This window comes from Stylophora pistillata, chromosome 3 (assembly GCF_964205215.1).
Source record: "Stylophora pistillata chromosome 3, jaStyPist1.2, whole genome shotgun sequence".
Classification (NCBI taxonomy): Eukaryota; Metazoa; Cnidaria; class Anthozoa; order Scleractinia; family Pocilloporidae; genus Stylophora; species Stylophora pistillata.
Window position 1 is genome coordinate 36670658 of NC_142521.1, and position 27920 is coordinate 36698577.

At 37.9% G+C, this 27920-nt stretch overlaps 2 protein-coding genes across 7 annotated transcripts in view; both read left to right on the top strand.

Annotated features, from left to right (window-relative positions):
• Positions 1-27920, top strand: part of LOC148735895 (NLR family CARD domain-containing protein 4-like) — a 105966-nt gene that overhangs the window by 47628 nt on the left and 30418 nt on the right. The gene's annotated exons all lie outside the window — the stretch shown is intronic.
• Positions 4840-26472, top strand: LOC148735901 (NLR family CARD domain-containing protein 4-like). 6 transcript variants are annotated; one of them, XM_088753236.1, is made up of 11 exons: positions 4840-4967; positions 5241-5537; positions 8607-8695; positions 8912-9067; positions 9915-10642; positions 11412-11594; positions 13109-13216; positions 13720-13782; positions 14826-17671; positions 25425-25690; positions 26224-26472. In XM_088753236.1, the coding sequence occupies exons 5-10, from the start codon at positions 9931-9933 to the stop codon at positions 25674-25676; spliced, it is 4164 nt and encodes a 1387-aa protein (XP_088609362.1). In that variant the 5' UTR covers positions 4840-4967; positions 5241-5537; positions 8607-8695; positions 8912-9067; positions 9915-9930; the 3' UTR covers positions 25677-25690; positions 26224-26472. The 6 variants fall into 6 exon arrangements, with proteins under 6 accessions (XP_088609362.1, XP_088609364.1, XP_088609366.1 ...); XM_088753238.1 differs by having other exon boundaries at positions 25425-25518; XM_088753240.1 differs by lacking the exons at positions 25425-25690; positions 26224-26472 and adding an exon at positions 17864-17972.

A 27920-nucleotide genomic window follows, 5' to 3' on the forward strand; every position in this document is an offset into this window, starting at 1 on the left:
CGAAACTGCGACGTACGGATGAACTTTTTCAGTTACCGGATTAAAGCGTACTCACTCGCATTTTTCGTGGTACTATCCACTTCCAGATTCCAACGGTTACCTGATCAAAATGACGCCCGAGAGGGAACATCTCAGGTTGATCAAAAGTTTCAATCAGAATATCGACTTTCCTTTCCTGTATGGACCTGCAATCGATACAAGCGGGACCTACACGCAGGAGATGAAATAAAACATATTTTAGTTAACAATGAACTCTAGTAATTATGAATTATTCCTTGAAATTTCGACTAAACAGTCACATCAAGTTATCATATCGGCATACATAGGAATTTACCAGCAGGAATCACAGGTAGCCCAGGGCCAAATTCGATACACGACTATTACTGTCCTGAGGCTGGGAACCATTAGAAATGTAAGATTTCTGTTGGTAAATTGGTTCATTTAAAAGCAGAATATTTCAGGAGGTAAATAAAGAAATGCATGTACCGTTCCTCTCTTCAGTCGTATTTTTACCAAATTTTTTGGTTGGTTATTAATTCCCTCATTTAGAATATACGTAAAGGAAAAAAAAAAGAGAATAAAAACGGCTTAAATGGCCATAACAAGGTCAGAAAAAAAAAAAAAAGGACACGCATATGCGCACGCGAACTAAGAAAGACACACCCACATGGATGCGCGTAAGAACGAGGCAAGATAAATTGTTGTTGAAACTTAGCCATTCTCTAATCGTAAAGAAACTCGAGGCCAATGGCATGAGACAAAATTCTCTCAACCTTCTTAGATCATACTTTGACAATAGGCTCAATTGATTGAAAATAAAAGGAGTGACAAGTGACTGGAAAAGGATGGTGCTTGGCTGCCCGCAAGGCTCGTCCTTTGGCCCCCTTCTGTGGAATTTGTTCCAAAATGATATGTCATTTCATATAAATAATGCTAATTTGAGCATGTACGCCGACGACCATCTGATGTATGTCACGGGGAAGAAGCATGACGTTGTCGCGCTAAGTATCAAGATACATGGAGAGAAAGCTCTATCCTGGTACAAGAACAACTATCTCTCAACCAACCCAGAAAAGTTCCAGCTATTAACGATCAACCCGAGAAATGTTGACAAAGACAACGATAATCAAAATTTTTCTGTTGATGGTCATACGATTAAGAGAATGGGGAAAATACGGCTTTTAGGAGTTCAAATAGATGAAAAATTGAGTTTTACTAGTCATATCAGTGATCTATGCTCTAAGGCCAGTCAAAAAGTAGGGGTCCTAGTGCGGCTACGCAACTTGATATCCTGTAATGCTAAACTATTACTTTACAGGTCCTCAATTCTGCCCCATCTAACCTACTGTCATTTAGTATGGCACTTTTGTAATGCATCGGATCGGAGAAAGCTTGAGCGGATTCAGGAGCGAGCACTTAGGGCGGTGTACAAAACTAGATCAGCGTCCTATCAAGAACTGCTAAGTCGCGCCAAACTACCGACGTTGAACAATCGGCGCCTACATGACATTGCCACTTTGATGTTTAAAGTCAAGCACAGTCTCGTACCTGAGAATATTTCTGACTTATTTAATATAAAGAACACTCAATATAATTAACGGAACACTGACTTTGAACTGCCAAGATTCGAAACTGTAAGATTTGGTAGGAATTCTATTAAATATATGGGACCTCTCATCTGGTCGAAGTTACCAAGACACCTAAGAACGATAGAAACTCTAAATTCGTTCAAGAAGAACATAAGAAAAGTCGACCTTTCAACTCTCGTTGAAATTTAAAACTTAACTAAATACCTTTATAATCTTTTTAATTGTCTACTGTAAATAACTATCATCTACATATGTAAATGTAAGTGACTTTTAAATTTTTTAGTGTCCCCCATTAGCTTATAGCTAAAAACATAGACACTTAAATAAAGTTTTTCATTCATTCATTCACTTAATGCAATCTCATACGAGTCCTGTTGTGTTACGAGATTGCGGGTTGCATGTATTCGCATATCGAGCGTGGGATAAGCTGTGCTTTGGTGAGTAAGATGGGCTTCATTGTAAGTATAGGGCTTTCCCCTTTAAGGCTGCACGACTGCAAGGTCCCACAAGTGCAAATCATTTGTAGCCGTAGCGCGTCGTGGCGGCAACTTTTGAAGTGTTTGTAGAAATTTTTTCTAGGATATTGAGTATCTGACTGCCAGAGCGGCCAGCTGAGGTTTTTATGAAAAGTAATTGATTGATTTCTTGTAAGATACAACTGAATTGTGAATGAATAATGAGAAATATTCTTCCTTCTTTGGAGCTCTTCTCCCATTTACGTTGGAAGCGTTTACAAAAAGAAACAAACAAACTTTTATACTAAATCGCACACGGCTTCTTGTTGTCTTAACTTATTATCAAAGGGATACAGTATTTTCTTTATTGCTTCCGTTGAACTTTAACCGGACCTATGTTCAGACAAAAGGGTGTAGCGCCTGATTCCCGTTCTCTTGCTTTCAGTTCGCCCAACTTGATGTGTTTTATCCGATGTGATGTAGACGTTAGCGCATGTTTTGTGGAATAACTGATTGGTATTCTGAGATACTGCAACAGGTGACGGAGATGAACTCTATCTCTGGTCTGAAATGGAAAATGTTGTTCAAAATTGCACTAGTTTCCTAACTGAAGAGCTTAGAAGTAATTTTATGTCTTGCCGTGCCTAGGTACTGTACATATAATTTGTCACGCAATGTTCAACATGTACTCAGAGAGTCACGGAAAGCTAAAACATCAGTATTTCACTGAATATTTCTCTTTCTTTTTATGACTTAAAGGGTCATCTGTGGAATTTATAGCAAAACAATTACTACCACAAGTAACAATGAGACATATTTTTAGAACATTAACACTTCCGGCTTGCGGTAAAGATTATCTTATCACGTGACTGACTTGCTTGAGTGGAAGCAGGCAGTTTCCTTGTGAAATCAACAGTCCGGTGGAGTGAAGTTTCAGCTAAAGAATCTTGTGTTTCCTTCTTTCATCTCGGCTCTGAACTTGTAAAACAGTTCTTTATGTAAAGTACATCTCACCAAGTCGAAGTTGTACAGCAGCTGTAGCTCAGTTTCATTAAACACCAACATTTGCAGTCGTCGAGTAGAGAGGAAACGGAAGTAAGGTTGTTGTCTGCTAACTTAAGCGAGCATGCATTTGTTAGATTATTTTACTGGATGTCCAAGGTTTCATACTCATGTATGTGCGAGTAATATGGCACAGTTTTATGGCTGCTTAGGTGAGCTTTAGAGATTGGCATTTCCAACAGCTGTATCATAAATATGCTCATTTTAGATTAGCAATCTTTGCATTGCTTTGTCATGAATGTGAAAGTTGCCTAAAGGGAACTGCACCTATGAATTATTTGTTTTCACAGTATCTCATTGTTGTTTGGTTGTCTATTTGTTTTATTTCATTTGCTTGAGACTATTTCTTGAAAAATAGATGACTTTCGATTTCATCGGTATAACTGCGTGCATTCAAGACATCAATTTAAATAAATGTATTAGATATGGTTATCAACAACAGTTTGCAAATATTAAAACTTAAATTACCACATTGAAAAACATCTCGGCCTGGAGAATTAGACTTTATTCCAGTGAACTGAAGGGCTAAAGCCAAGATAATTCTGGAATATCGTGAATGCTTTCAGAGGATTTTTTAATGTGACATATGCATTTGCGATCATGACTTTTCCCTGAGCTTCCTATATCCCAGCGGTTTTGGAATAAATCGTCTTTTTTTTCAAGTTAATTTTGATATTGTTGACAATTAATTAAAAGTGCTATATTCTTATTTTTACCTTTTGCTGCTGTAGTTGCTTTTTAAAGTATAGTTGCTCTGACACTGTAGAGCACTCGGTTGAATCTTAAAATGGTCATTGAGTCTTCTACATATTGTAGCTCCAGTTTACTGTTGTACTCTGAGCTGAGCAATGGCTTCACTACAAACAGCTTTGCTTTGCCCAATATTTGTTAAAATTTCTCCTCTTCACTTTGCTCTACATCAAATGGAAGAGAGCATTAATTTTTAATGATTATTGAATCATTTAATGTCTCTCACCCTCTAACCGCTGTGAGATGTTTGTTCTATTTTAACTTACCCCTGGGATAAATTTAAATTTTACTTGTGGACTTGAGACTATGGTAAAGAACAGTGTCCTTTCCAATCCCTACAAGCTTCTTGTTACTAATCTGAGCTACTTTGAAATGCTCACCTAGTTCTGTTTTTATTTCATTGTTGGTGTAGAATTCATTTTTACTTAGGTGCCAAGTGTCAATTAAACAACTGTGATTGAGTTGCCATATGAAGCAATAATTTGGTTGCCTGTAAATCTCAGTGATTAAAAAAGTGTTCTCTTTACTTGCAATGCAAAAAAGTTTTTAAGACCCTGACACTTTGCTGTAAACCAACATGATGTTATACCAGCCAACAAAATGGTGTGGGCTGGGAATTGTGTTTTTAAAATGGATCTCCCGCAATTTGTTGTTTATTATAATTATATTTTAGTAATTATGCATGTAAACATGTGATTGTTGAAAAATATTTTACTTCTTGCATTTGTATTTAATCTAAAGCTTTGTGAGCTAACCATTATTTAGTTAAAACTAGTCATTAACAGTTAGATAGTTAATTAAATGTTGTTGTAAAAATGATTGAAGAAGGTTGTAATTATAAAAACAAAAAAAAATTATAAGTCACAGTGTGACTTTGTTGGTTGCAAACTTGAACCTGTTCCTTTATACTGTATTTGTCCATTTTATCTTTATAGAATTATTTCTTTTATTTATATTTCATAGTTATACAGTGTATGTAGGTGGGTGGATTTGATATATACACATCTAATGGCAATCATTTTTTGTTGTAATGAACTTTTATAAACAGAGATCCATTGAAAAACACCCAGACTTTGAGACAATCCTGTATAGACATTGCTGTGAATACTAAGTAAGTTTTGAACATCCACATCAACATGTTAATTTTTTAAAGTTATATTTTCTATTGATTGTGGAGTTTTTGTCTTGCTCACTATTTCCAGTTCGCAACATAAAACCTATTTTTGATTTTGCATCTAAAATTCAAGTACACTTAACACTCCTGTCAGATGAAGGGCTTAATTAAAACCATTTTGTTTTTCAATTGTGTGTGCAGTTATGTGTACTGTAGTCACTTCAGATTGATATGTTGATCCATACATGTATGTGTTTTGCCTCCTTACAGCTAAGTTCCAGAATATTCTGAGTTCCATTTGAGTACCATAATCCAACAGCTACAGGCTTTATGACACCTAGGTGCACAGACGAAACAGTTACTTTTGCCACAGCTGGTTGAATTTCATTGCTGTCCACCAGATTAATCACTATACCCAGTAGATTGGTGTGAACACAATCAGCCACACAATCTACTGGGTATTGGTTTATCTGGTGGATGGTTTTATCAATTCAATTCAGAAAAAACAAGTACCTGGGAGTTAATTACAACTGCTGTTATCATCTCACCGTAGAAGCAACTTGAAAGGTGAGTGTTAATCTATCGACATCAATCTGCATGACCTGTACATGTAATGAATGAGTCGACCCAATTCAAATCTGCCTGTAACTCATTCCCAAAATGTTTTAACATGTAATTATTAACATGCAGTAGTACATTGCTCACAGCCCAAAACACAGCTTTATTGGCACCTTATCAAGTGATAACACAACTACTTGATTTGAGCTCCTCTTAGGCAGTATCTATAGGAATAATATACGCACACCTGTCTGACAGGTAACGGATGAGTGTAGAACATTCCATATGATTACATGCTACAGTTCTAGAAATAAGTATTTACAAGACTAGTACATGTATGATAAGGTAAACAATGACACAACTTGGTGCAAAGACAATTATTTACATTTAAAAACAAATCCAAAATTAATTACTAAAAAAAATGATATTGAAAGTTCTATTTAGACATCACAAAGTGTCATGTATCTAGGAGTTGGCAGGCATTTTTGTTGCCAACTTTGTAGAAGTTATTGCCCATCACTTTCTTTGTGTCAGATTTTGTTCCTGTTCTGTTGACTTTGCCACATTCTTCACTAGCTAAGGCTCTGCTTTATTACTGGTGGGCTTCAGCTAGCTGCTATTCAACTTCTTTGCTGGTTCCATGGGAATCTTCTACATGGACTCTAAATTCACTCCCAAGGCATTTGCAGTTCTGTTGTTTTGCAAAGGTCTTCCTGATTTCTTCAGCACTCATCCCATCTGCCTTGATTTTATATGACTTGTTACTTTCTCTTTTGATCATGCACATGGCTTCCTTTGACCTGACTTGAAGTTGGTTGAGGTTTATTAGTGTAATCTTGTAAAAGAGAGACAGCAGCAGCTTTGATCCTCCCTATTATGCATGATATCATTTGGCCCATGCACTGCATCTTCTTTATTGAAGCTCTAACAATGCTTGAGATCAAAACTAATTTTTTGTTTTTATTAGTAACTGCACAGGCTCAGCAAGGGGAAGTGTAATTGTTGTTTTGGGTTTTGGCTTTTCATTTGATGAAGCTGACCCAATAGGCTGAGTATTCTTGTGTTCCAATATATCCATCCTTGGGTGCTGGCTCATCTATACAATCTCTTTTGCTTACTTTATCACAGCCCCTGTAGTACCATTACCTTTAGAGTGGTGCAGGCATGCAGGAGGATTTATTATGATCATGAAAGTTCTAGTTAGCTTTGAATGGTTTAAATTCTTTAATGGTGTATTGGGGTCCATTGTCTGAAATCATTTTTTTGGAATTCCATGCCTAGCAAATATCTTCCTCATGTGCTGGACTGGTGTCTCAGCAGCTCACTTTTTTCCAAAATTAATGGTTACTGTAATACTTGGTCAGATTGTCTACAATAATTAAATGAAATCTTTCTTTCCTTTGAACAGATACTATTTGCCATCTTCTTTGTGGTAGGTTGACTTTGCATGGTTTATCAAGGTTGCTTTGGTTTTGATTTGCCTCTAGTACAGATGCTAATGAGGTATTTCATGTAATGGTGAATCAATGGTCAAGATACTGTAACACTTTCTTGTCAAATTTATCCCTCTTTTTCCAAACTAGTAGAGGGAATCTTTAGTGCATCTGTGAGCACAGAACTGTCAAGGTATAAGAACTCTGGTTTAACTCCCTTGTATACTACATGCTAATTCATCTTTGACAGCTACATAGTTTATCTCTGTGTAAGGCTAAAAATTATGAGCATTACTTTAGAATGGAATGTCTCTTAGCCTTGGCCCATCCATTGGTTCACAGAACTGCGATGATGTAGGCTGATGACTCTCAGCTCTACATCATAATAAAGCGGAGCAATCGTTGTGTTGCCTTAGAACAGCTTGAACTTTGCATTGATGATGTTCTATGTTGGAACATGCAGAACAGTCTTAAATGCAACCCAACCAAGACTGAAGTCATTCACTTCTACTCTCGCTTCACACCCAGTGACAGCATTTCATGTCACCTCAGAGTCAGCACTGCTACTATCGAACCAGTAAACGAAGCAAGAGATCTCAGTATCATTCTTGGCTCTTCCCTCACTCTTTGCACCCACATCAACAATAATTATATGCAGCTCTGGCTCAATATCTTTACAGGAACTTAATAAAATCAGGAAATTTTTGTCTCAGAAAGACACCGAAAGGGTTGTTCATGCCTTTATTTCCTCAAAACTGGATTACTGCAATGGCCTGTTCTACAGCTTGCCCTAGTTCTTCTGAAATACAGAAACTTCAAAGACTACCAAACTCTGCCGCCTTACTTATTAGGTGAGCAAAAAAATCTGAACATATTTCTCCAGTCCACATCAATCTGCACTGGCTCCCTATAGAACATGGTGTTATTTTCAATCTGCTTCTCCATACCTATAATGCCCTTTATGGTCTGGCTCCTGATTACTTGGCAAATCTGTTAACTCACTATACACCTGTCCGCTCCCTCCATTCCTCAAGGTCCATCAATCTGTCTGTCCCAAGATCTGGAACCTCTACCCATGGCAACAGATCCTTTGCGTGTGCATCCCTCATGCTTTGAAACAAACTTCCTGATTTTATAAGATATTCTGAAACCTTAGATTCCTTTAAAACCAGGCTCAAGACTCACCTTTTTAAAATCGCTTTTAGTGTATAGTTAATTTTTATCTTATTTTTGTAATTACTTAAATCTTATGTAAAAGCATTGAGACTTATGTATAATACGTTTTTAAGAACTGTATTATTATTATTATTATTATTATTATTATTATTATTATTATTAACTGACAAGTTCATGTGATCAGCATCCTAAGCATTTGCTCTGGCTAATGATAATGAAAACTATTTGAATCTCTAACAACAGTCTCTCCCATGAGCATTTCTTCTTTCTTCGAACAGGAAGACTTCATAATCATACTTCTCCCTATTTTTGGTTTGATATCTTGACAGGGGATCACTCATCAACATTTGAGTCCCATTCCTGTAAAATTAATGTGATCCACTAAAGTGATATACTTCATGAGTGGGTGCATGAATAATGCTCTTGGGTGCAATTATCTCTAAACTATGCTTTTTATCTGTAATGGCAGTGATTTTTCCTTATCCATGCAAGAGATACTCAGCTAGAGGTTGAAGCTTATGCAGCCAAGCACTAATACAAGGCAGTCATTCTCTATCTGTGAGTATCTCCTCTCTGTCTGAGTCATTGTCCAACTCTGTCAAGCCACAGGTTTACCAGCTTGAAGTAAAACTGCACTCAGCTAAGAGTCACTTTTCTTCTTCATATACATAGTGGGACAGTGGTGGCTCAGAAATGATCTTTTTCCTTTTGCAAAAGGTTTCTTCTTGGACTTTAAAAGTGAGATCAGTGGGTTGAATTCTTTGTTTTCATTAGTTTCCTTGGAGATTGTGACATGAGAAGAAACTACCTGGGTCAAGTTTTGCTATGTGGCCTAATGGCAACTGGGTTATAGCCTTGACTTTAGCCAGATCTGGTAGCCAGTAAAGGGACTATACCCTCAGAGGTCAAAATTTGTCTGCAGTATTCAAGGTATTCATATACAGTATTGCAATTTTTTTCTGTCATTATTTTACAAAACCCTCTTCATTAATGCTTTTTTTACAAGCTGTCAGCTTTGGAGTCATTCCCTCCAGTTCTTTTGATGTTTCCATCAAAATGCCTTTAATTGAGTTCTGGTGCACTGGATATTTCAGAAGGCAATTTGAGCCACTTATATCTGCAAAATGAAATGTGTAACATTGTATAGATTACTTAGGTCTTCATCAAGTTTCACTTGCAGGTACCCATCTCTAATGTCATTAACTGTAAATGCTTGTATGCTCACTATGTCTCAATGTGAGATTAGTTTTTGTACTTTGACACAAGTCATTTGTTCAGTTCCCATCAGGGTCTAGCAAGCCACACACATATCTTGCCATGACAATTTCTTACTTTCATTGCACTGCATCACTCACCCAGTCAGTTGGCTTGTCAATTTTGGTTCTATGATCTTTCTTTTCCATTTTGGCAACTGTCTTATTTAAATCATCATGCAGTACTCACTGCATCCGGTTCTTGAGTTGCGCCCTTCCTCCACTCAATTTGTAAACTATACACTCAAGTCCAGTGAATACAGCTCACTGCATTCTGATAGAACTGCTTCAATAAACAATCCATTTTCATTGAATACTGAGTTTAACAGCAGCTCTCTCTTGATTTTTAGGAGCTTCAATTCTCCACACATTTTTCTGTATAAAAGGGAACTTAAAGAGCATTATGAACCACTAGAAATTTGGTGCTGGTTCTCAGTTTCTTCCCATCTCATGTTATCAGGCTTAAATATGGTAAATTACCTTGCCAGTTGATATTTTGCATAATTCAATTTTTCTTTTTTCAGAATCTGATTGGAAATTATGTCAGAAACTGAGAGAACTGAAGAGAGTAGTTCAAAGAACACTAATGGTGACCCACCAAAGATCAATATTGATCTTCCAGAGATAAATGAACTGACCCAGAATTATAAACGTTGGAAGGATGTTCAACTCCCAATTGACATTCTGTTGTTAACAGTGAAGGACTGTGAGTTCTTAAGTTGCTACTATTACATGGTTGATCCATTCAGAAGCTATTATAAAGGGCTTGGTCATGTATACTTTGGCAGCATTGGTGAAGATCAAGATGTTAAACTGAAAGTTGCTTTGATGAGATGCTCAGAGGGTTCTAAAGCTCCTGGTGGTTCTTTGACTGTTGTGAAAAATGCTGTCACTCAGCTGAGACCAAAAGCTGTCTTTTCTGTGGGCCACTGTAGTGGTATGAATCAGGAAACAACAAAGCTGGGGGATGTGGTTCTTTCAGAAAAGCTCACAACATATTCCTATCAGAAGGCTACAAAGGATTGCACGGAATTTTGTGGGGTCACAACTCCTGTCAGTAGAGACATTGCTGAACTCATCAAATATGCAGGTTATGGTTGGAATGCACCCCTAGAAAATCCAAAAGAAAGGAAAGTTGAAGTCCACTATGGTGAGGTTTTGAGTGGCCCTGAGCTTGTACAAGCAGAGTGGCGATCGCATGAGCTTGTGAAGTCCTTTCCTGGAGCAATTGCAATTGAAACTGAAGGAGAGGGTAAGACGTCTGTATTCCTTAGGGTAACAGAAAAATCCTTTGCAAGAGACGTAGATAGATTTATATCCTGAGACACAGAATTGACACTAATTTTATCATAACAGTTTTCATGGTGGGGTATTTTTCTTGTTGGTGATTAGAGATACTCTGGTTTGATTCTTAGTATACTGGATCTTAGATTAAGAGGTCTGGAGGCAAGTTCCAGCTTATGTCATTGTGTTGTACACCTGTAGACTTGGGTGGGACACTTTACTCTCACAGTGTGTCTCTACCCAGGATTACAGATGGCTGCTGATGAACTGAGTAGTATCCATGTACGTGTACACCTGTAGAGGGAGTTAGAATAAAGTTTCTTTTTGGCTTAACGGTATGAGACCAGACCTAGAGAAAATTGTGTGCCAGAGGGGGGCTATTCCACAGCTTATGTAAAATAGAGACGTAACTCCTCCCCTTTGTTTTTTTATGCTTGACTACATACATGTTTACATGTAATTACAGCAATTTCTCGCTAGTTCCTTACAAATCTGTGATACCAAAGGTGACGATGTGGCAAGGTTAAAGTTGTTGGTGTGGAAGGGTAGGGGGAAAGGGATTGTCAAGCGAAAAATTGGTATGTGATCTGACCATGCTTTTGCTGAAAAATCAGGAAACATTTTAGAATTGTTGTATTTTTTTCCGCAGGTATCTTTACTCTATGCAAGTTTGCGTGTATGTTGGATAATATTTGTTGTTTTTTGCATACAAGCTAGCTTGTTATTTAATTTTTCAGGAGTTTACAGTGCAGCACATGATCTTAAAATGGAGTGGGTTGTCATCAAGGGTATTTCAGGTTATCCAGATGGAACTGAAGCAGAAGAAAACTGGAAAACATTTGCAAGTGTAATGGCAGCTTCGGTTGTTATCAGCATTGTAAACGACTGCAGTATTTTTGAAGATTGGCCACATTACAAAGGTAAACAGATCAGCTTTAATGTTTGTTTGAGGTTTACAGTATGTTTGCATACTGTCACTAGGTCTTTTTTGCTGTTTAGATTTGTTTTATATGAATGTACTGGAACTGCATTACCAAAAAATTCCACTAAACTGAATTAGAAATATGATAGATGACTTCTTTTGATTATATGCTAATCACGAAGAACGATTTTTGGAGCAGAATTGTAACGAAAATTTCCACATGCGCTACTTTGCCTCAAACGAACATAGTTCTATGGGGATTGCACTGGGCTTGATATTTCTGCTTTAAATGCCCTGCCCCCAATCATGCATTTCTGTTTTCATCCACAGATGGGAGGGTATAGATTATCGATGATATCACACCCGACAATGTGTTTTTCCGTTCTAAGGCTCAGTAATATTAATGTTAATTGACATTTCTATTACAAGTATAATCAAAACTATAACAAAATTCTCTAAATGTGCCTGCCCGATTTGAGTATTGATAGGACTGTGTACCGAGCATGCTTGTAATTGGACAGTTGTAATAGGACAGTTGAAGGGACAGTTAACACGTCATGCCTGTGTAAGTGAACAGAACGCTTCATGTGCCCACGCTTTTGTCACGGCATTTTGCGGAATTAACTCAGTTATTATTTTTTTTTTTATGAAAACGTAAAACCGATCTTTAGTTTCTTTCTTGAATTTTGCCATAGTTTTATTAATTGGTAACGGGACTGACTTTGTGTCGTCTAATTGTGTCTGTTATCAAACTCGTGATAAACAAATCAAACTTCCGCTTCAGTGGCCGTCTGATATTCTTACATAACTGTTATGATTACAGACCGAATTGGACTCCACTCAGTCTTATCACCTTTATAAATAAAAAAAAATGGTAGATTTGATATTCATTTGTTGTTGAATTCTCTCCATTTTGAAACACGCATGTGCAATAAATTAGGCCTGAAATTGAAAATTGAGTGAAATAGAAATTATGGAGAAAATGGCGATGAAACATTACAGTATATATTTCTAAATTATTGGCTAATAAGCTCTGTTAATTAGCTGTAAAGGTAAATGATTCTTGATAGAGGCATGTATTTTTCCTATGAGATGCCATGATATAATCTGCTGTACCCCAAGAATGAAGAAAGTGATCGGAATGGAAACGCAGAGTGCAAAAACCATCAGGAAGTGCTTCTTGTGGGCTTATTGCTAATTGAACGACAAGAAGGCCTTGTAATTAAACCACTTGAGCCACTGTCCTGGTTTATGAGCTTATTTCCAGAAAGTGACGCTCCTCAGGCGTGTAGTCATATGTTGAGTTTTTGGGCCGAGGTACCGAGGTGTTAAATTCCTCACGTAGATTTTCAATAATTTTAATTCTTCACTCACAATGATTTGGAAAAAAACTTTGTAAGCAAGTTTAGGATACAGTGTTCATAAACGGAGACGGTTTTAAAACTAAATGTAGAGGCATGCTGTGGTCATGAGGCAACTTTAACTGCGGTCTGTTTTTTTTTTTTCTTGAAGATATTTCAACTGATGGAGAAGATCTAACATTGAGTAAAAGAGTTCCTGTTGAGACATCCTGTTCTAGTGCCCAGTCCTTCCAAAATGCCTCGTCCGCTAAGACAGCCGGTATATATTTTAAAAAACAAATTATTTCCCCTGTAATGGATCCGCTGACATTTGAATGGTGTGTTTTTATAATTAAAAGGGTGCATCGAGAAAATGTTTTTGCTATACTTATTAAAATGAAACTCGTCATAGGGTTCTCTTTTGCTCAGTGGAGGAGCCTTGGAACGCAGAAAGCGAAGGTCTGGGTCTCAATTTCGCTCGTGGGACTAATAACAAGAGGAACAACATCTTCCTCTGAACTGAAAATAATTATTGATGCTGTTTGCAGTTTAGCCTTCTCTCACCTTTTTTTGATTGTTTTTTTTTTTCCTTTGGAAAATAATTTAAAACATTTTGCAAACATTTCCCATGTTCAGGGTTTTCTTATTTCCACAGAAATACAAACTGCAGATGCGATTTCCTTTACCAGTTCCTAATTGCCTTATGATAATTGGATCTGTTTGGTGATGTGTTTTACCGACTTGATGTCTCTCGCGTTTAATCACTTTTCGTATTTTTCGAAGGTGGAAAAAGGAAGTCATTAAACGAGTCAGTGGATCACGGCATAAAGCGCTCGAAGTGTGAAGGTATTTGTCACTTAGGACCTCAATTTATTACTTCTTCATTCAGTCCGCTTGAGACTTTCATACTAGAGGATCCGAAGCGTTACATATTTACTATAAGATTAAAGTTTTTCTTAATGATTTTCTGAAGAGAAAGTTGTTCATTGAATAACTTCCCTGTTCACAGATCAAAGCAGCATTCGTCTTATTTGTTTTATATATACATTTTGTTATAGAACGTTAACACCCATTATTAGGATTTTGCTTGTTTTGTTATATTTCACATGATTAGCGGCGCACTGAGTGAGTTATTGGTTCTTTACCTCTAATAGAGACCGGTAGAATGTAACCGGAAATATTGACAAAGAATGCGTAGAACGATCGACAAAGAATGATGTAATTAACTAGATAATTGCTACTGAAACCGCGTGTTAAGATTAACGATAATAAGATTTGTCTAACAGACCCATGCAACAGGATTTAGTGGGATCAACCGATTAGGAAATAAATAGAGAACTAAGCCCTATCCGACCACACCGGACCTACGTATCTGGATGTGGATATCTGTAGCCAGTAAAAGTGGCATTTGTGATCCTAAAATAGTTAGATCGTAGGGCGGAACGTGAATGTTGTGAGCTGAAGAATAAAAGCCAACTTAAAAGAGAGTATACAGTCCTCGTTTGCTGAACCAGCGTGTGCGGAGAGCAAATTCCGCGAAACATTTTTTTTCGTATAGTGGAACAAACCATAGGCTCCATTTCCATCCGATGTTCATGAAATGAGCCCGCACTTCTCGCCTTTATGAGATCGGAAACTGCACCCCAGAAAACACGCCAACCACAGTAGTTACGAGATCAAAAGAAAAAACCAGCTGATTTGATGAATAACAATATATATTTTTTAGCTTTTACCCAAGAATTGAAGGATAGCTTTACCAAAGTTACAAATTGCAGTTGGGGAAGAAATAAATACTCCAAATTAAGGAAAGACCCTAATCCAGTAATGATTATGTTTCCTTCAATGTGAGATATAGCAATGTTTGAGCAGGGTTTTCTTCCTGTCCACAGATTCTACTGTAACGCAATTTCTGGAATGGTGCCAGAATCAGCTGCGAGAGTTTTACAGCAGCACCATGTGTCAGGTAAAAATAACTCCGTGGGACCCTGACAACACGGTACACATTAACAAAATCTACGTACAGTTAACACTCTTACAAGACAACAGACAACCTCACAGGATTACGAAAACAAGGCTTGAAGATTGCAGCCAAGTATTTGAAGGTGACGAAGATCATCCCAACCGTAGACGAATTCTTGTGTATGGAAGACCTGGAATAGGAAAGTCTACCTTCACTCAAAAACTCGCTATGGATTGGGTAAATGGCAAAAAGAAAGTCCTCAGAAAGTTTTCTCTTCTACTGTTAATCAAGTTGCGAGACGTTTGTGATATTCCGGACCTCTGTACTATCTTGAAAACCGCCGAACTGTTGTCTGCTGATGACCCAAAAGCATTCAATAACTTGTATGAATATGTCCGTCAAAACCAGGAGAAAGTGCTGCTCATATTGGATGGATATGACGAGTACAGCGGTGGAAAGTCATCCCCAGTTCACCAGATTTGGAGAGGCAGTCAACTGAGAGACTGTTGTGTAATGATCACAACGCGACCAGTGAATGAAGATGAGCTAAGAATGCCAAGTCATGCTCAGTTTGAAATCAACGGGCTCGATACCAGGGAACAAAAGCAACAGTTTGCAAGAAAGATTCTTGATGATGAGGAGGACGTGGAAGGGTTACTTTACTACCTGGAGAAGCAGAACCTCGAAAAGATGGCAGAAATACCGCTTCTGTTGTTGATGTTATGTCTGCTCTGGAGAGAGAAAAAGCATCAGCTACCCACATCTCGTGCGTACATTTACGTAGAATTTATTCAGACTCTCTTGGATCACATGGCTACAAAAGAGTCAGTCATCGTCGCACCAGGTAAAAGCGTAGATGAATATCGAGAGGAACTTTACAAAATAGGAAAACCTGCATATGATGCTCTTTTGGAGGACCGTCTTCATTTTAACTTCAGCAAATTTGCGCATGGTGATCTGTTCGAGAAGCTAATTGCTGTCGGTTTTTTTCAAGTTTGCAAACTTTCCGCTTTGAACCGTGAGAGGATCGTCTATTTTCTTCATAAGTCCGTCCAGGAGTTTCTCGCCGCTCGTTTCATCGTTGAAGAACTGACAGTGAAGAAGAATAAAACTGTCACCTACTTGTCAAGAATGGATACGTTTGAGAAATCAAGGAAGATGGCTGAGGTTCTAAAATTCGTATGTGAGTTGTCATCAGGAGCTGCCGGGCTTGTTTTTCATCATCTACATTATGTCGGTGAGAAAGAAGGTCTCACAAATTACAAGTTTACTAAGACGCCTTCTGTCGATGATTTGTCTGAAGAACAATACGACTTTATTCTACTCTGTGTCGATTGTTTGTTTTTGTGTCCAGCCTCAGACAGAACAGCCGTGTATTCTGCATTTCTCTCATGTGTTAACCGTGTTGTGATACTTGAGGAAAGACACTATTCTGCTGCTGCCGCAGAACACTTCTTCAAATCCATCAGCAGTTTTCCAAACTATTTATTTTTTTTGGACTGGTGGAGGTTTGATGATTTTCCCCATGATCTTCTGTCCATAATTTCTGACTCGCACGCGGTCGTTTTAACGTCCTCTGGAGAAAATAAAGTTGTAGAAAAGTACGTGGATTTAATCAACGCGGACTCTTTCCTCAAAAAGTCCGAGGGAAGAAACTATTTCTTTCTGATTGAAATAATAACTAGGGTTTTTCGTTCCAGATTGCTTCCTGAACTGTTATCAGCGCCGGTTTGCTCTTCTAAGCCACCTGTGGATAATTTGGTAAATAATGAAAACAACAACATTGCCCTGCCTTTGACTGAGAACCATTGTTTGTCACTGGCGAGAAAGGTTGACATTTGGGTTAAAACAGTTGAGGATGTTCTTCTGTGTAGGAACGTTTTGCGTTCACTAACACTTCCTCGAGAAATCAAAATAGCCGGTGAGAGGGGGAAAACTGTCTTTGAAGGTCAATTGATTGAGAGCACAATTAACAGAATTAATTTTACTGACAATCTCTACCGCTTAATACTTTATCGAATCGATATAACAGCAAAGTGTGCTTCTTTTATTGCTGAGTCATTGCACCATTCTCCAAATTTGTGTGAGCTCGACTTGACAAACAACCCTTTACACAGTGGTGTGAGTCATTTGGCTGAGAATCTTCATCACGTGCCACAGTTGACTATATTACGTTTAAAGGACGTACAAATGGGAGAAAAGGAATGTGTGGCATTAGCTGGCTCATTACAGTACTTAACTAAGTTACAAACACTGAATATAGCAGACAACGCACTAGGTCACGGGATTATCGAACTAATCAAGAGCCTGAACAATGTACCCAATCTGACTGAGTTGGTGCTGTCGAATACAGATTTGGGTGAAGATGAAGCATCAGAACTGACCCGTGCACTTAATTATGTACCAGAGTACTTGAACAATTTAGAAGAGCTGAATATAGGACACAATGCACTGGGTCACGGGATTATTGAACTGGCCAAGAGCCTGAACAATGTGCCCAATCTGACTAAGCTGAACCTGTCGAATACAAATATGGGTGAAGATGAAGCATCAGCACTGGCTCGCGCACTAGAGTATGTACCAGAGCTGGAGTATCTTGTTCTAGAGTCCAATCCACTTGGCCGAGGGGTCAGAGATCTGGTCCAATATCTCAGCAGTGTTCCAATGCTGAGTTGCCTGTACCTAAAGAAAGGTGTTCAGATGACAAGGACAGAGTGTGAAGAGTTGTGTACAACAGGAAATGAGAGAAACATTCATGTGTACACCGATTACCATGTAAGTGTCTTTTTGTTGTTTCACGCAGTTGTATCTGATTTTTATTTAGATGCTCTTTAGCACAGCAGTCGATACTGTTTCCAGTAAGTTCCTTTGGACTCAATTAATCAGATTATTTTTCATGGGAAAGAACGAAGTGTTTAGGAACAGTCACTGTTTTCAGAATTTTCGTTTTCTATTTTGTGACGTCAGGAGCCAGTATTGTGGATGGAGACCATAACCAGCCCGTGTTAAGTACTTTTATGGCTCATGCGTTGCTTGTTTGAGGATGATTTGAAGAAAAAGAAAGGTGGAGATGAAAATAAGTGATTCCGAAATTACGTGATATTTCTCGAATACACAATGACTTAAAAAAACTTTGGGAGTTCATTCGATTGGTCCCTGCTTTGCTTGTGTAGTTACGCCTTACATAAGAGAGAGAAAAAAAGACGAATTGTGAGAATTTTTCTCTGACCAAACTCCTCTGCTGAATTTGAATTTTTGAAAGTGTTCGGCTTCTGTTGTTACTGTGGGATGCTTTTATTTGGGTTTGATCATTTGCAAGAAAGAATTGTTCAACTCGTACATGCTTTGAATTTGATGAAGTTGTTCCGCATAATCTGTGCTGGCATTTATTCGCTTTTGCTTTCAGGAAGCATTAACCCATTAAAAATATAAGTAAAAAAACAAAATGGACTTTTTCCTTTTTAAAATTGAAATGCATCTTTTAAAAAGCGAAAGTCATGTTGATTCTATTGTCATATCTTGACTTCTTTAAGGTTTGTACGGATTATAGGAAAAACTAAAATCTAAAACTCATGCTCCAAAACCTTTAAAGTGTCTTAAACCAAAATATAAGGGTAAACCCTCACAAGCACGGAATAAGGAACAACATGTTACGGGAGGAAAGAAGACAGGCGTGCACGAAATTCGACGGGTAATATTTTCTCAGTTTCTTTTTTTAAGAGGGGGAAGAGAAGCAACTTTTAACTCGTATTGCAAAAAGGGAAGGTGGAAAAAAGGAGGAAAAATATTGAGAAAAAGCGTTTTAGATGGGTCACCTCTGACAAACGCTTCGGCTTGTTGTTTCCATCCTGATATACAAAATTTTAGAAAAATTGTCACGTCGTAAACAAAATAAAGCGCCTTCACAGTATCTCTCAGCGTATAAATTTATCAAACTATTCAAGGATAAAAAGCATTTTGGAGGTCTACTATACATTAACATCTTTTTTAGCTAAAAGTTCTATAGTATTATCGAAGCTTTGCTGTGCGTCAAGCACTGTGAGTGCCCCACTGAAAACAAACAAAAAGCAAAACAAATCATTTAAAAAGACGCCACTCGCGACCACTAGTCAAACTTGGCACTGTACGACTAAATTATCATTTACTCGCTGTTGGATGGTTTCCTTAAAATCTGTCCGGGTCGCAGAAATAAAGCGGCGAAGATGTCGAAAAATAACAGAATAACGCTTCGACCAACGAGTTTAATGACGGCGAAGAATACCAATATTTACAGAACGATCCGGTCGCCCTTTCATCAAAGATTACGAGACTCAGGCAGCCGTAAAAACCACATGATGAAGGGCGGTAAACAAGAGAAAAGGAAAAGTTTTACGTACCTAAAATCGCTTCTCCACGTGCGAAAAGGATAGCGGGTAAAATTACTACTGAAGGATTGTGGTCTACATGGCATACAAAAAATGAGGAACTGAACGGAGCGGATTACAACAAAAACTGCCGGTGTTGAGGAATAGCCTTAACATTCTCATCTATCACTTGGATTCTTTTTTCTTTGGCTTCACTGCTCATGTTTTGTAACAGTGTCAGGTGATCGCAATGCCATCGGTTTCCCGCGTCACGAAAGCTCATTTTGGAAGAAAAACTAAAGAACAACGTTGTTGATAATGAAGTTGTTTAACTTACTACCGTATGTATTTGTCTCTGCTTGGTCTGGCATAAATCCTAAAATATATATATATATATATATATATATATATATATATATAACTAACTGCAGACAGTACTGTTTCGGCCTTCTGGGCCTCATCAGTGCAGTGCTAATGCTAGGATGGGGGAGAACCGCGACGGTCACCCCAAACGACCCAACCTTTGTGGTATCGTCTAAGCCATGCCAGAGTGCTCAAACTAGAGTAAACCAGCGAGCATGCGCAATTGCAACGGCAATGACTCATCCTAGATAGAGTGCTCAATTTGGACATGAAAGCAAAGCTTTGTATGCCATCATATATATATATATATATTTTAACTTCATTTGGAGTTGGTTCTGCGTACATTTTACGTAGCTTCCCATGTTTCTGTGCCATCGCTGAGCATAAACAACTTTTTGATGGGTGAGTCGTATTGCCATCACCGAAATAAGATCTACCTACCTTCATTCGTTACTGTTTTGTCTTTCCTGTAAAGTGTAGGCCTTTTTTATTCTTCTAATCACAAAACTAAGCAAACCAGAAACTTCTGCAGTATGAAATAATAGGAGGATAGGTTAGGAGGCGTCGGTTAAGCGAATTAAGCACAAGTGTGAACCTTTAAGTTGTTTTTAATTGGTTTTTTTCTATCATTATTATTTGAGTGTCTCGCATTTTATTCAAACATGCAGTTTTGTCAGAATAGTACGGGTACATCGAAAGGAAAACTATTCGCTTCTGGGTTAGTTAAAAAAAACGTTACAGCGAGAACACCGGATCATAAGAAAGAAATATTTAGAACTGTCTTACTTTCAGTTATGTAACAGACTTGTTTGTGGGGAAATGATCTGGAGTAAAAAACCCATTACGTGTAGGCGTCAAAGGTTGGAATAGTATACAATTATTGATTTACCCTCGGGTATGGAATAAATTAGCCAATACTTTATATGCGGAAATGAAACAATTCAGAAGATATCAGACAGTTTTCTTTCCTTTAAAAAATATACAGTATTTTACTTTATTCTTGTGTTTATTTGTAAACCATCGCCCCTTTTTAAATCGCCAAGGATTATCTGAGAACATTTCCCCTGTTGTTAGATATAGTTTTGGTCACTTGTAGCGATTTGAATTCAAAAGTGAATGTTTACTGCTCGCATTTTGGACAAATACATTTAAATGCGTCAAATAATGAGCTTGTGTGCAAAAATGTAAGTTGAATGTTACACATAGTTACTGAAACAGATTCTTCTAGCCATAGCAAAGGAAACGTGATACTCTAATAATCGTGGCGGAAAGCAAGGCGCTTTAAATATATCAACTTGTGTGAAGTGCAAGTTGAGTGTTACACATAATCAGTGCCGTGGTTGATATTATTACTTTTTTTTCTTGTGATAGGAGGTGGAATATTCGGGGGAGAGTTTCACCATACGACTTCTTACAACAGCTGAGCTGAGAAAAGAAGGAATAAGATTCAGATGATCATGATGATGACGATGACTTTGAAGATGATGAAAAAGGAGGAGGATGACGACGATGAGGATGATGACTATGACGATAACTATGGTGGTGATGATGATGAGCAGGAGGAGGAAGATAATGATTGCGATGATGGTGATGTTAATCATGTTGAATGAGCGCTCGGGATAAGAGGTTTCTATGGCAACTTATTTAGCGAGTAAGGAGCAGAGTAGTAATTTAGAATAACTTGCCTGTTCTTAAGTTGTGTGTTGTGGCAGCGAGGTAACAAAGAATTAAAATGAAATCTTCGTGAGAAGCAATTCAGAATACAGTGTATACAATGCTCTCTATTGAGATTGTCAATATAATGTAATTTGATCACTCTTCGGTCTGATTGGCTTTTTAACTGTTCAACTTAGCTACGAGTTTATTTAGTGTTCTGGCCAATCAGAACACAAAAAGAATCTCGAAGGTCAATAGTTTGAAAAATGATCGGCATTGATCCTACATATGACCTTTTGGCGCAAAGAAAGAAAGTTGAGTAGAGAAAGTTGAGTAGTCTGTACTAGACTCTCCCTTTTTGGAGATGGTCTAAACGGAGAGAGCTGAAACATTGAAGGGAGCTGCCCCTTCTTTCCCAGACCCCATTTTTCACTCTCCCAATATTTCGATCTACTTTAATAACTGATACCCTGACACAAGCTTTATCGCCAACTGACAAAAATGATTTTTTCTTCACAAGATAAGCGGCAGACTTTGAGAAAAAGGAGCGGAAGAATATTTTTTGTTGTTGCTTAGATCAGTTCACAGGCAGCGTTGTACAGTCAAGTAGGCTTCTTTTTATTCCTTACATTGCTGATGCTTGAAACTGAAAACTGTTGAAAAATCGTTCGTGATCAGAAAAGTTGAAGTCGATACGCAGTGTTACAGGCTTAAATACTTGTTTTTGTAAATAGCAATTTAGCTTGGCTTGTTTTAATAAATGTTTTCGCTATTGTACCCTTACTTTTGTTGATTTATGAAAGAACTTTGTCTTAATTGCTGAAGAAGGTTCACCTGATATGAGAGTGTTTGATAAAGACAATGGATACGACCTCTATCCTTGTTGCTCCGATCCGAGAGCACATTTATTGAAATTATTTATTGAAATTATTTTACAGCTGAATGCATTTCGCGCTGAATAATATTAGTGTCCGGATTTTGAACTCAAGAGACTATTGCTCGACATGGGTACCCTTAGGGTGTGAAGAAAAGCTGGTTAATTTTCGTGGTTTTATATTTGCGTCATTACCCTTTAATTTCTAGCAGAATCTGATGGCCTGAACTGTGGGATATATACGTCTTTTGCGTTCGACCAACTGACCGACCTTTTTAATGTTGCTTTTGATGTTTTGTTATTTGTTTATTGCTTTGTTTTTTGCCCGTAAACAACTCTGTGTTATTTCATTCCACAAGCTTCCCGTCCTCCCCTTAATTTTCCTACGCTGAACAATTCGATTAGGTGGCACTAAGAGTCATGATCACCTTAGCATCCTCTCCTCTTTACTGCTGTGGTATTAATTTTATCAAGCTTTGAAGCGAAGAAACAAACAAAAAAGCCAAAAAAAGAGAGAGACAGTCAAAAGATTGTACGCAGTCTCTTACCTCTCGACCTTTTTCCCCCTTTTTTTTCGTTCTTGCCCCACTAAAGAATATCCCAAACATTTATCACATCCCTTGAACACAGAATCTACAATAGCCTGTTGGGTTTCGGGCTAAGTTTCTCCGGATGGGAATTTTGTTTGCGTGAACTAGTTAATAATTCAAAGAAACAACTCGGGTCTTTTTTCAAATTGGTATTATGGACAACACAACGGCAATTTTCAGTTTATCTTTGGAATCAAGAACATGTCCATTGACATAAAAAAAAAAAAAATTATATACTGACTAAGCTAAGGTGATTAATTCTTTGCAGTTTACATTAATATAGAAACGGATATGACGCAACTACTTGAAAATGGAACCAATGTTCTTGATAAGGAATATCTTTAGAAGCCTTACATCACACTACACTCTGATATGGTGCTAGCGAACCCGCCCAAGACTGGTAACATTTGCAGCGCTCTATCAGAGAATCCCGGCTTTTTAACTTGCTGTTGTCTCAAGCTCTCCACTGTCTTCTCCATGCCTTCATTAGATTTCTGCATTTGTGCGAGTCGTTGGTTGAGTGTTTGGTTCTCTTGCGTGAAATTTCGTCTTTGTTTTTCAGCTTGTATCATTCTCGCCTTTACCACGTTCTCCATCTATTCTCCACCGTTGCTTCAGATTCCATCTGTCCACGGAGTCTCTTTGTTTCCTCCTCCTGTTTGGCTTGCAGCATTTCCATCCATTTACCAAACAGGAAAAAGTTCAGGTCAGACAGCCATAAGAGAGTCATGATGAAGAACATAAAAGCTTTTACTCTGGTTCTTCCCACTTTGTGCAAACATTATCAAATGTCTCAGTCGCTCAGAATGAATTTCTGTTAAAAAAAACTAAAATAGGATCTGTTCTTGCTTGTATGAATTAACTAAATATACATTTTAAGGTAATTGTAAGTGATAAGGTTTTTATGAGGTAATATTCTCATAACAAAGAAATTAGGGAATGGTGAATTTATTTTGGCAGATCACAAAATTACATTGGAATGAAACGAAGAGAGCTGAGCCATGAAGTTTGTCAGATACTGACACCGGATCAAAATGTTACTTATAACGCTTGCGATTTTCTTGTTGTAAACCTTCGTATATATTTTTCCTAGAGAAACAATGAAAATTCAAATCAATATAGGCTTTGTCCAGCAGACGACAATTTTCTACCGCATGTAAAAATAAAATCATATTCTCTTCCTTAAAACTAAATAGTCCAGCCATGTTTTTTGACAAAAACACAAGAAAGGGATGCTGTTATTCCATAGATTTTCCGTTCCTTTATTTTGCTGTAGAACATCAAAAAAATTCCCGTTTAGGTTCCCATTCCCTATTTTCCATTTTCTTTCCCTATCCACAATTTGATATTCCTGATTTTAAATCTACTAGAAATAAATAAAGGTGTATCATCAGTACCCCAAGTTTTATCTTCTTTTGCTTTCTTTCGGCTTTGGCTGCAATTTCCCGACTCAAGTTCTCGTCGAAATCCTTTAATTGTTTCGGCACGCTTTCCTTACAGTAACCACCAAGAGACTAGAAACTACAACAAACATATGAAACATATGTGTGAACTGCGGTTATGAGACGTATATGAGAACGATTCTTCGCAGTAAAGCACTATTTGAGCAATAGTGAAAATCAGACCTGAAAAAAAAAATTTCAGGCCTGTACGGGATTCGAACCACTGACCTCTGCGATACTAGTGCAGCGCTCTACCAATTGAGCTAACAAGCCAACTGGGAGCAGGCCATCAAATTAATTCGATATAAACCCGTAGATGATAAATCAAACAACAACAAACATATGAAACATATGTGTGAACTGCGGTTATGAGACGTATATGAGAACGATTCTTCGCAGTAAAGCACTATTTGAGCAATAGTGAAAATTGTTTTTTTTTCAGGTCTGATTTTCACTATTGCTCAAATAGTGCTTTACTGCGAAGAATCGTTCTCATATACGTCTCATAACCGCAGTTCACATATATGTTTCATATGTTTGTTGTTGTTTGATTTATCATCTACGGGTTTATATCGAATTAATTTGATGGCCTGCTCCCAGTTGGCTTGTTAGCTCAATTGGTAGAGCGCTGCACTAGTATCGCAGAGGTCAGTGGTTCGAATCCCGTACAGGCCTGAAATTTTTTTTTCAGGTCTGATTTTCACTATTGCTCAAATAGTGCTTTACTGCGAAGAATCGTTCTCATATACGTCTCATAACCGCAGTTCACACATATGTTTCATCTGTTTGTTGTTGTTTGATTTATCATCTACGGGTTTATATCGAATTAATTTGATGGCCTGCTCCCAGTTGGCTTGTTAGCTCAATTGGTAGAGCGCTGCACTAGTATCGCAGAGGTCAGTGGTTCGAATCCCGTACAGGCCTGAAATTTTTTTCAGGTCTGATTTTCACTATTGCTCAAATAGTGCTTTACTGCGAAGAATCGTTCTCATATAAGACTAGAAACTGTTATATTCTCTTATAATTACACAATAATTACTATGTCCAAGAATCGTATTGTACTTGTACTAAAGGAACTGCATTCAATTGATATCCATGCATTTTTTGTCTGTGAAACTATTAGGAAAAATATGTAAGATACAGATGAGGAGGCTTCAAACCCCTCATCTAGCCATGGCTTGAAAATGGAAGTTGATTGTTACAAATATAATTGGTGCTGTGGTTGATATTGTTGCCTTTTTCCTTTTTTTCTTGTGATAGGTGTGGGAATCTTTAGGGGGGAAGGAGGACATCCAACGACTTCTTACAACAGTTGAGCTGAAAGAAAAAGGAATAAGGTTCAGAAAAGAGCCAGGTGATGATGATGATGATGATGATGATGAATTTGACGATAACTGTGGTGACGACGATGATGAAGATGACGATAACTATGGTGATGTTGATGATGATGAGCAGGAGAAGGAGGATGATGATGACGACGATGATGATGGTGATGATAATGGTGTTGAGTGAGCGCTTGGAAAAAGGTTTCTATGGGAACTGATATATCGAATACGAGCAGAGTAGTAATTTAGAATAATTTGGCTGTTCTCAATTCGTGTGTTGTGGCAGCGAGCTAACAAAGATTTAATCTGAAATCTGCATGACAAGCAAATCACAATGCAGTGTATACAATATTCTCTATTGAGATTGTCATGATAATGTCACTCTTCTTTCTGACCTGCTTTTTTAAGTGTTCAGCTTAGCTGTGAGTTTATCCAGTGTTATGGCAAATCAGAACGCTAAACGAATCTCTCAGGTCATTAGTTTGAAAAACGGTCGGCATTGATCCTACCTATGACCTTTTGGCGCAAAGAAAGAAAGTCGCGTTGAGTAGTCTGTACCAGACTCTCCTTCTTTGGAGACGGTCTAAAGCAGGAGAGCTGAAACATTGGAGGGAGCTACTCTTCCTTCCCAGACTCCACTTATCACTTACCCAATATTTCGATCGTCTCCACTAACTGTGATACCCTGGCAGAAGCTTGATCGCTAGCTGACAAATATTATTTTCTCTTCACAGGAAATACGGACTTGTGAGACGGAGCGGAAGAATGATATATTGAGCTTAGATCTGTTCACAGGCAGCGATGTTCAATCAAGTAGGCTTGTTTTTAAGCCTTACATTGTTGATGCTTGAAAATGAAAATTTTTAGAAAACCGGTCGCGATCAGAAATGTACAAGTCGATACTCGGTGTTACATGCTTCAATGCTTGTTTTGTAAATAGTAATTTAGCTCGGCCTACTTTAATAAATGTTTTCATTATTGTACTCTTACTTTTATTGATTTATTAATTAACATTGTCTCAATTGCTAAAGAAAGTTTAGATGGTGTGAGAGTGTTTGACAGAGACAATAGGTACCACGTCTATCCTTGTTGCTCGGGCCCCGGCGATAGCAAATTTATTGAATTAGTTATTTTACAGCTAAACACATTTCGCGCTAATAATATTTGTACCTGGATTTTGAATTCAAGAGAATATACTTCGACACGGGTACCCCTATGGTACGAGTAAAAGCCGGTGAATTTTCGTGGTTTTATTTTGCCTCGTTTCCCTATAATTTATAGCTGAATTTGACGGCCTGAATTGTAGAATATATACGCCTTTTGCACTCCACCAACCCACCTTTTAAATGTTGTTACTGATGTTTTGTTGTTGTTCGGTTTTTGCTTTGTGTTTTGCCTGTAAACAATCTTTTGGTATCTTTTCCCACAAGCCGCCCGTCTTCCCTTTAATTGTCCTACGCTGAAATATTCGATCAGCAGGCACCAAGAGTCACTGACTCTTGGCATTAGCATCCATTCCTCTCTACCGCTGTGGCGCTAAGTCTGTCAAGTTTTGAGGCGAAGAAACAAGCAAAAAAAGGAAAAGAAAAAGGAGTAAGAGAGAGAGAGGAGAGAGAAAATCAAAAGATTGTAAGCAGTCTCTCCCTTCTCTACCTTTGTCCGTCTTTTCTCTTCGCTCGAGCGCCACTAAAGCAAGCGTGATATTCAAAGTAGTTGTCACACCCTCGTACATAGGGTTTACTTTCAAGTTATTTTACAGTCCAATCGTTATTATGAGCAACACACAATTTTCAGGTTATCTTTAAAATCAACGAAATGTTAATTGACATACAAGAGATTTCATATTTTTAAGGTGGTTAATTTGTCACCAATTACGTCAAACCGGAAACGGATATTATGCAACCATAGATAAATCGAATGAGTATTCTTGATAAGGGATAACTTGAGATGCCTTACATGACGCTGCTCTTCGATAGGGTGCTAGCGACCTTACGGAAGACTGGTATCATGTGCAGCGCTCTATCAACGAATCCTGGCTTTTCAACTTACTGTTGTCGGCTCTGATTGAGTAGCAGCTGTTGTCTCAAGCTCTCCACTGTCTTCTCCATGCCTCTATTTGATTTCTACATTAGTGCAAGTCGTTAGTTGCAGGTTTGGTTTTCTTGAATGAAATTTCGTCTTTGTTTTTCAGCTTGCATCATTCTCGCCTTTACCATGTTCTCCATCTGTTGTCGTTGGACTCGCTGCTTCAGCTTCCATCTATTCACGGAGTCTTTTTTTCCTCCTGTTTTCCTGCAGCATTTTCATCTATTTACAAGAAAAAGTTCAGGTCAGACAGCCTAACCCAAACCCTAACCTAGCCATGTTTTATGTGTGTGTTCACAAACTGTAACTGAACAGTTTTGGCTGTTTCTATAGTTAACTTGGTCAT

Coding starts and splice junctions, on each gene's coding strand:
- LOC148735901 (XM_088753236.1), top strand. CDS start 9,931: ATGTCAGAAACTGAGAGAACTGAAGAGAGTAGTTCAAAGAACACTAAT. Junction 10,643..11,411: donor AATTGAAACTGAAGGAGAGG/GTAAGACGTCTG, acceptor TTAATTTTTCAG/GAGTTTACAGTGCAGCACAT. Junction 11,595..13,108: donor AGATTGGCCACATTACAAAG/GTAAACAGATCA, acceptor TTTTTCTTGAAG/ATATTTCAACTGATGGAGAA.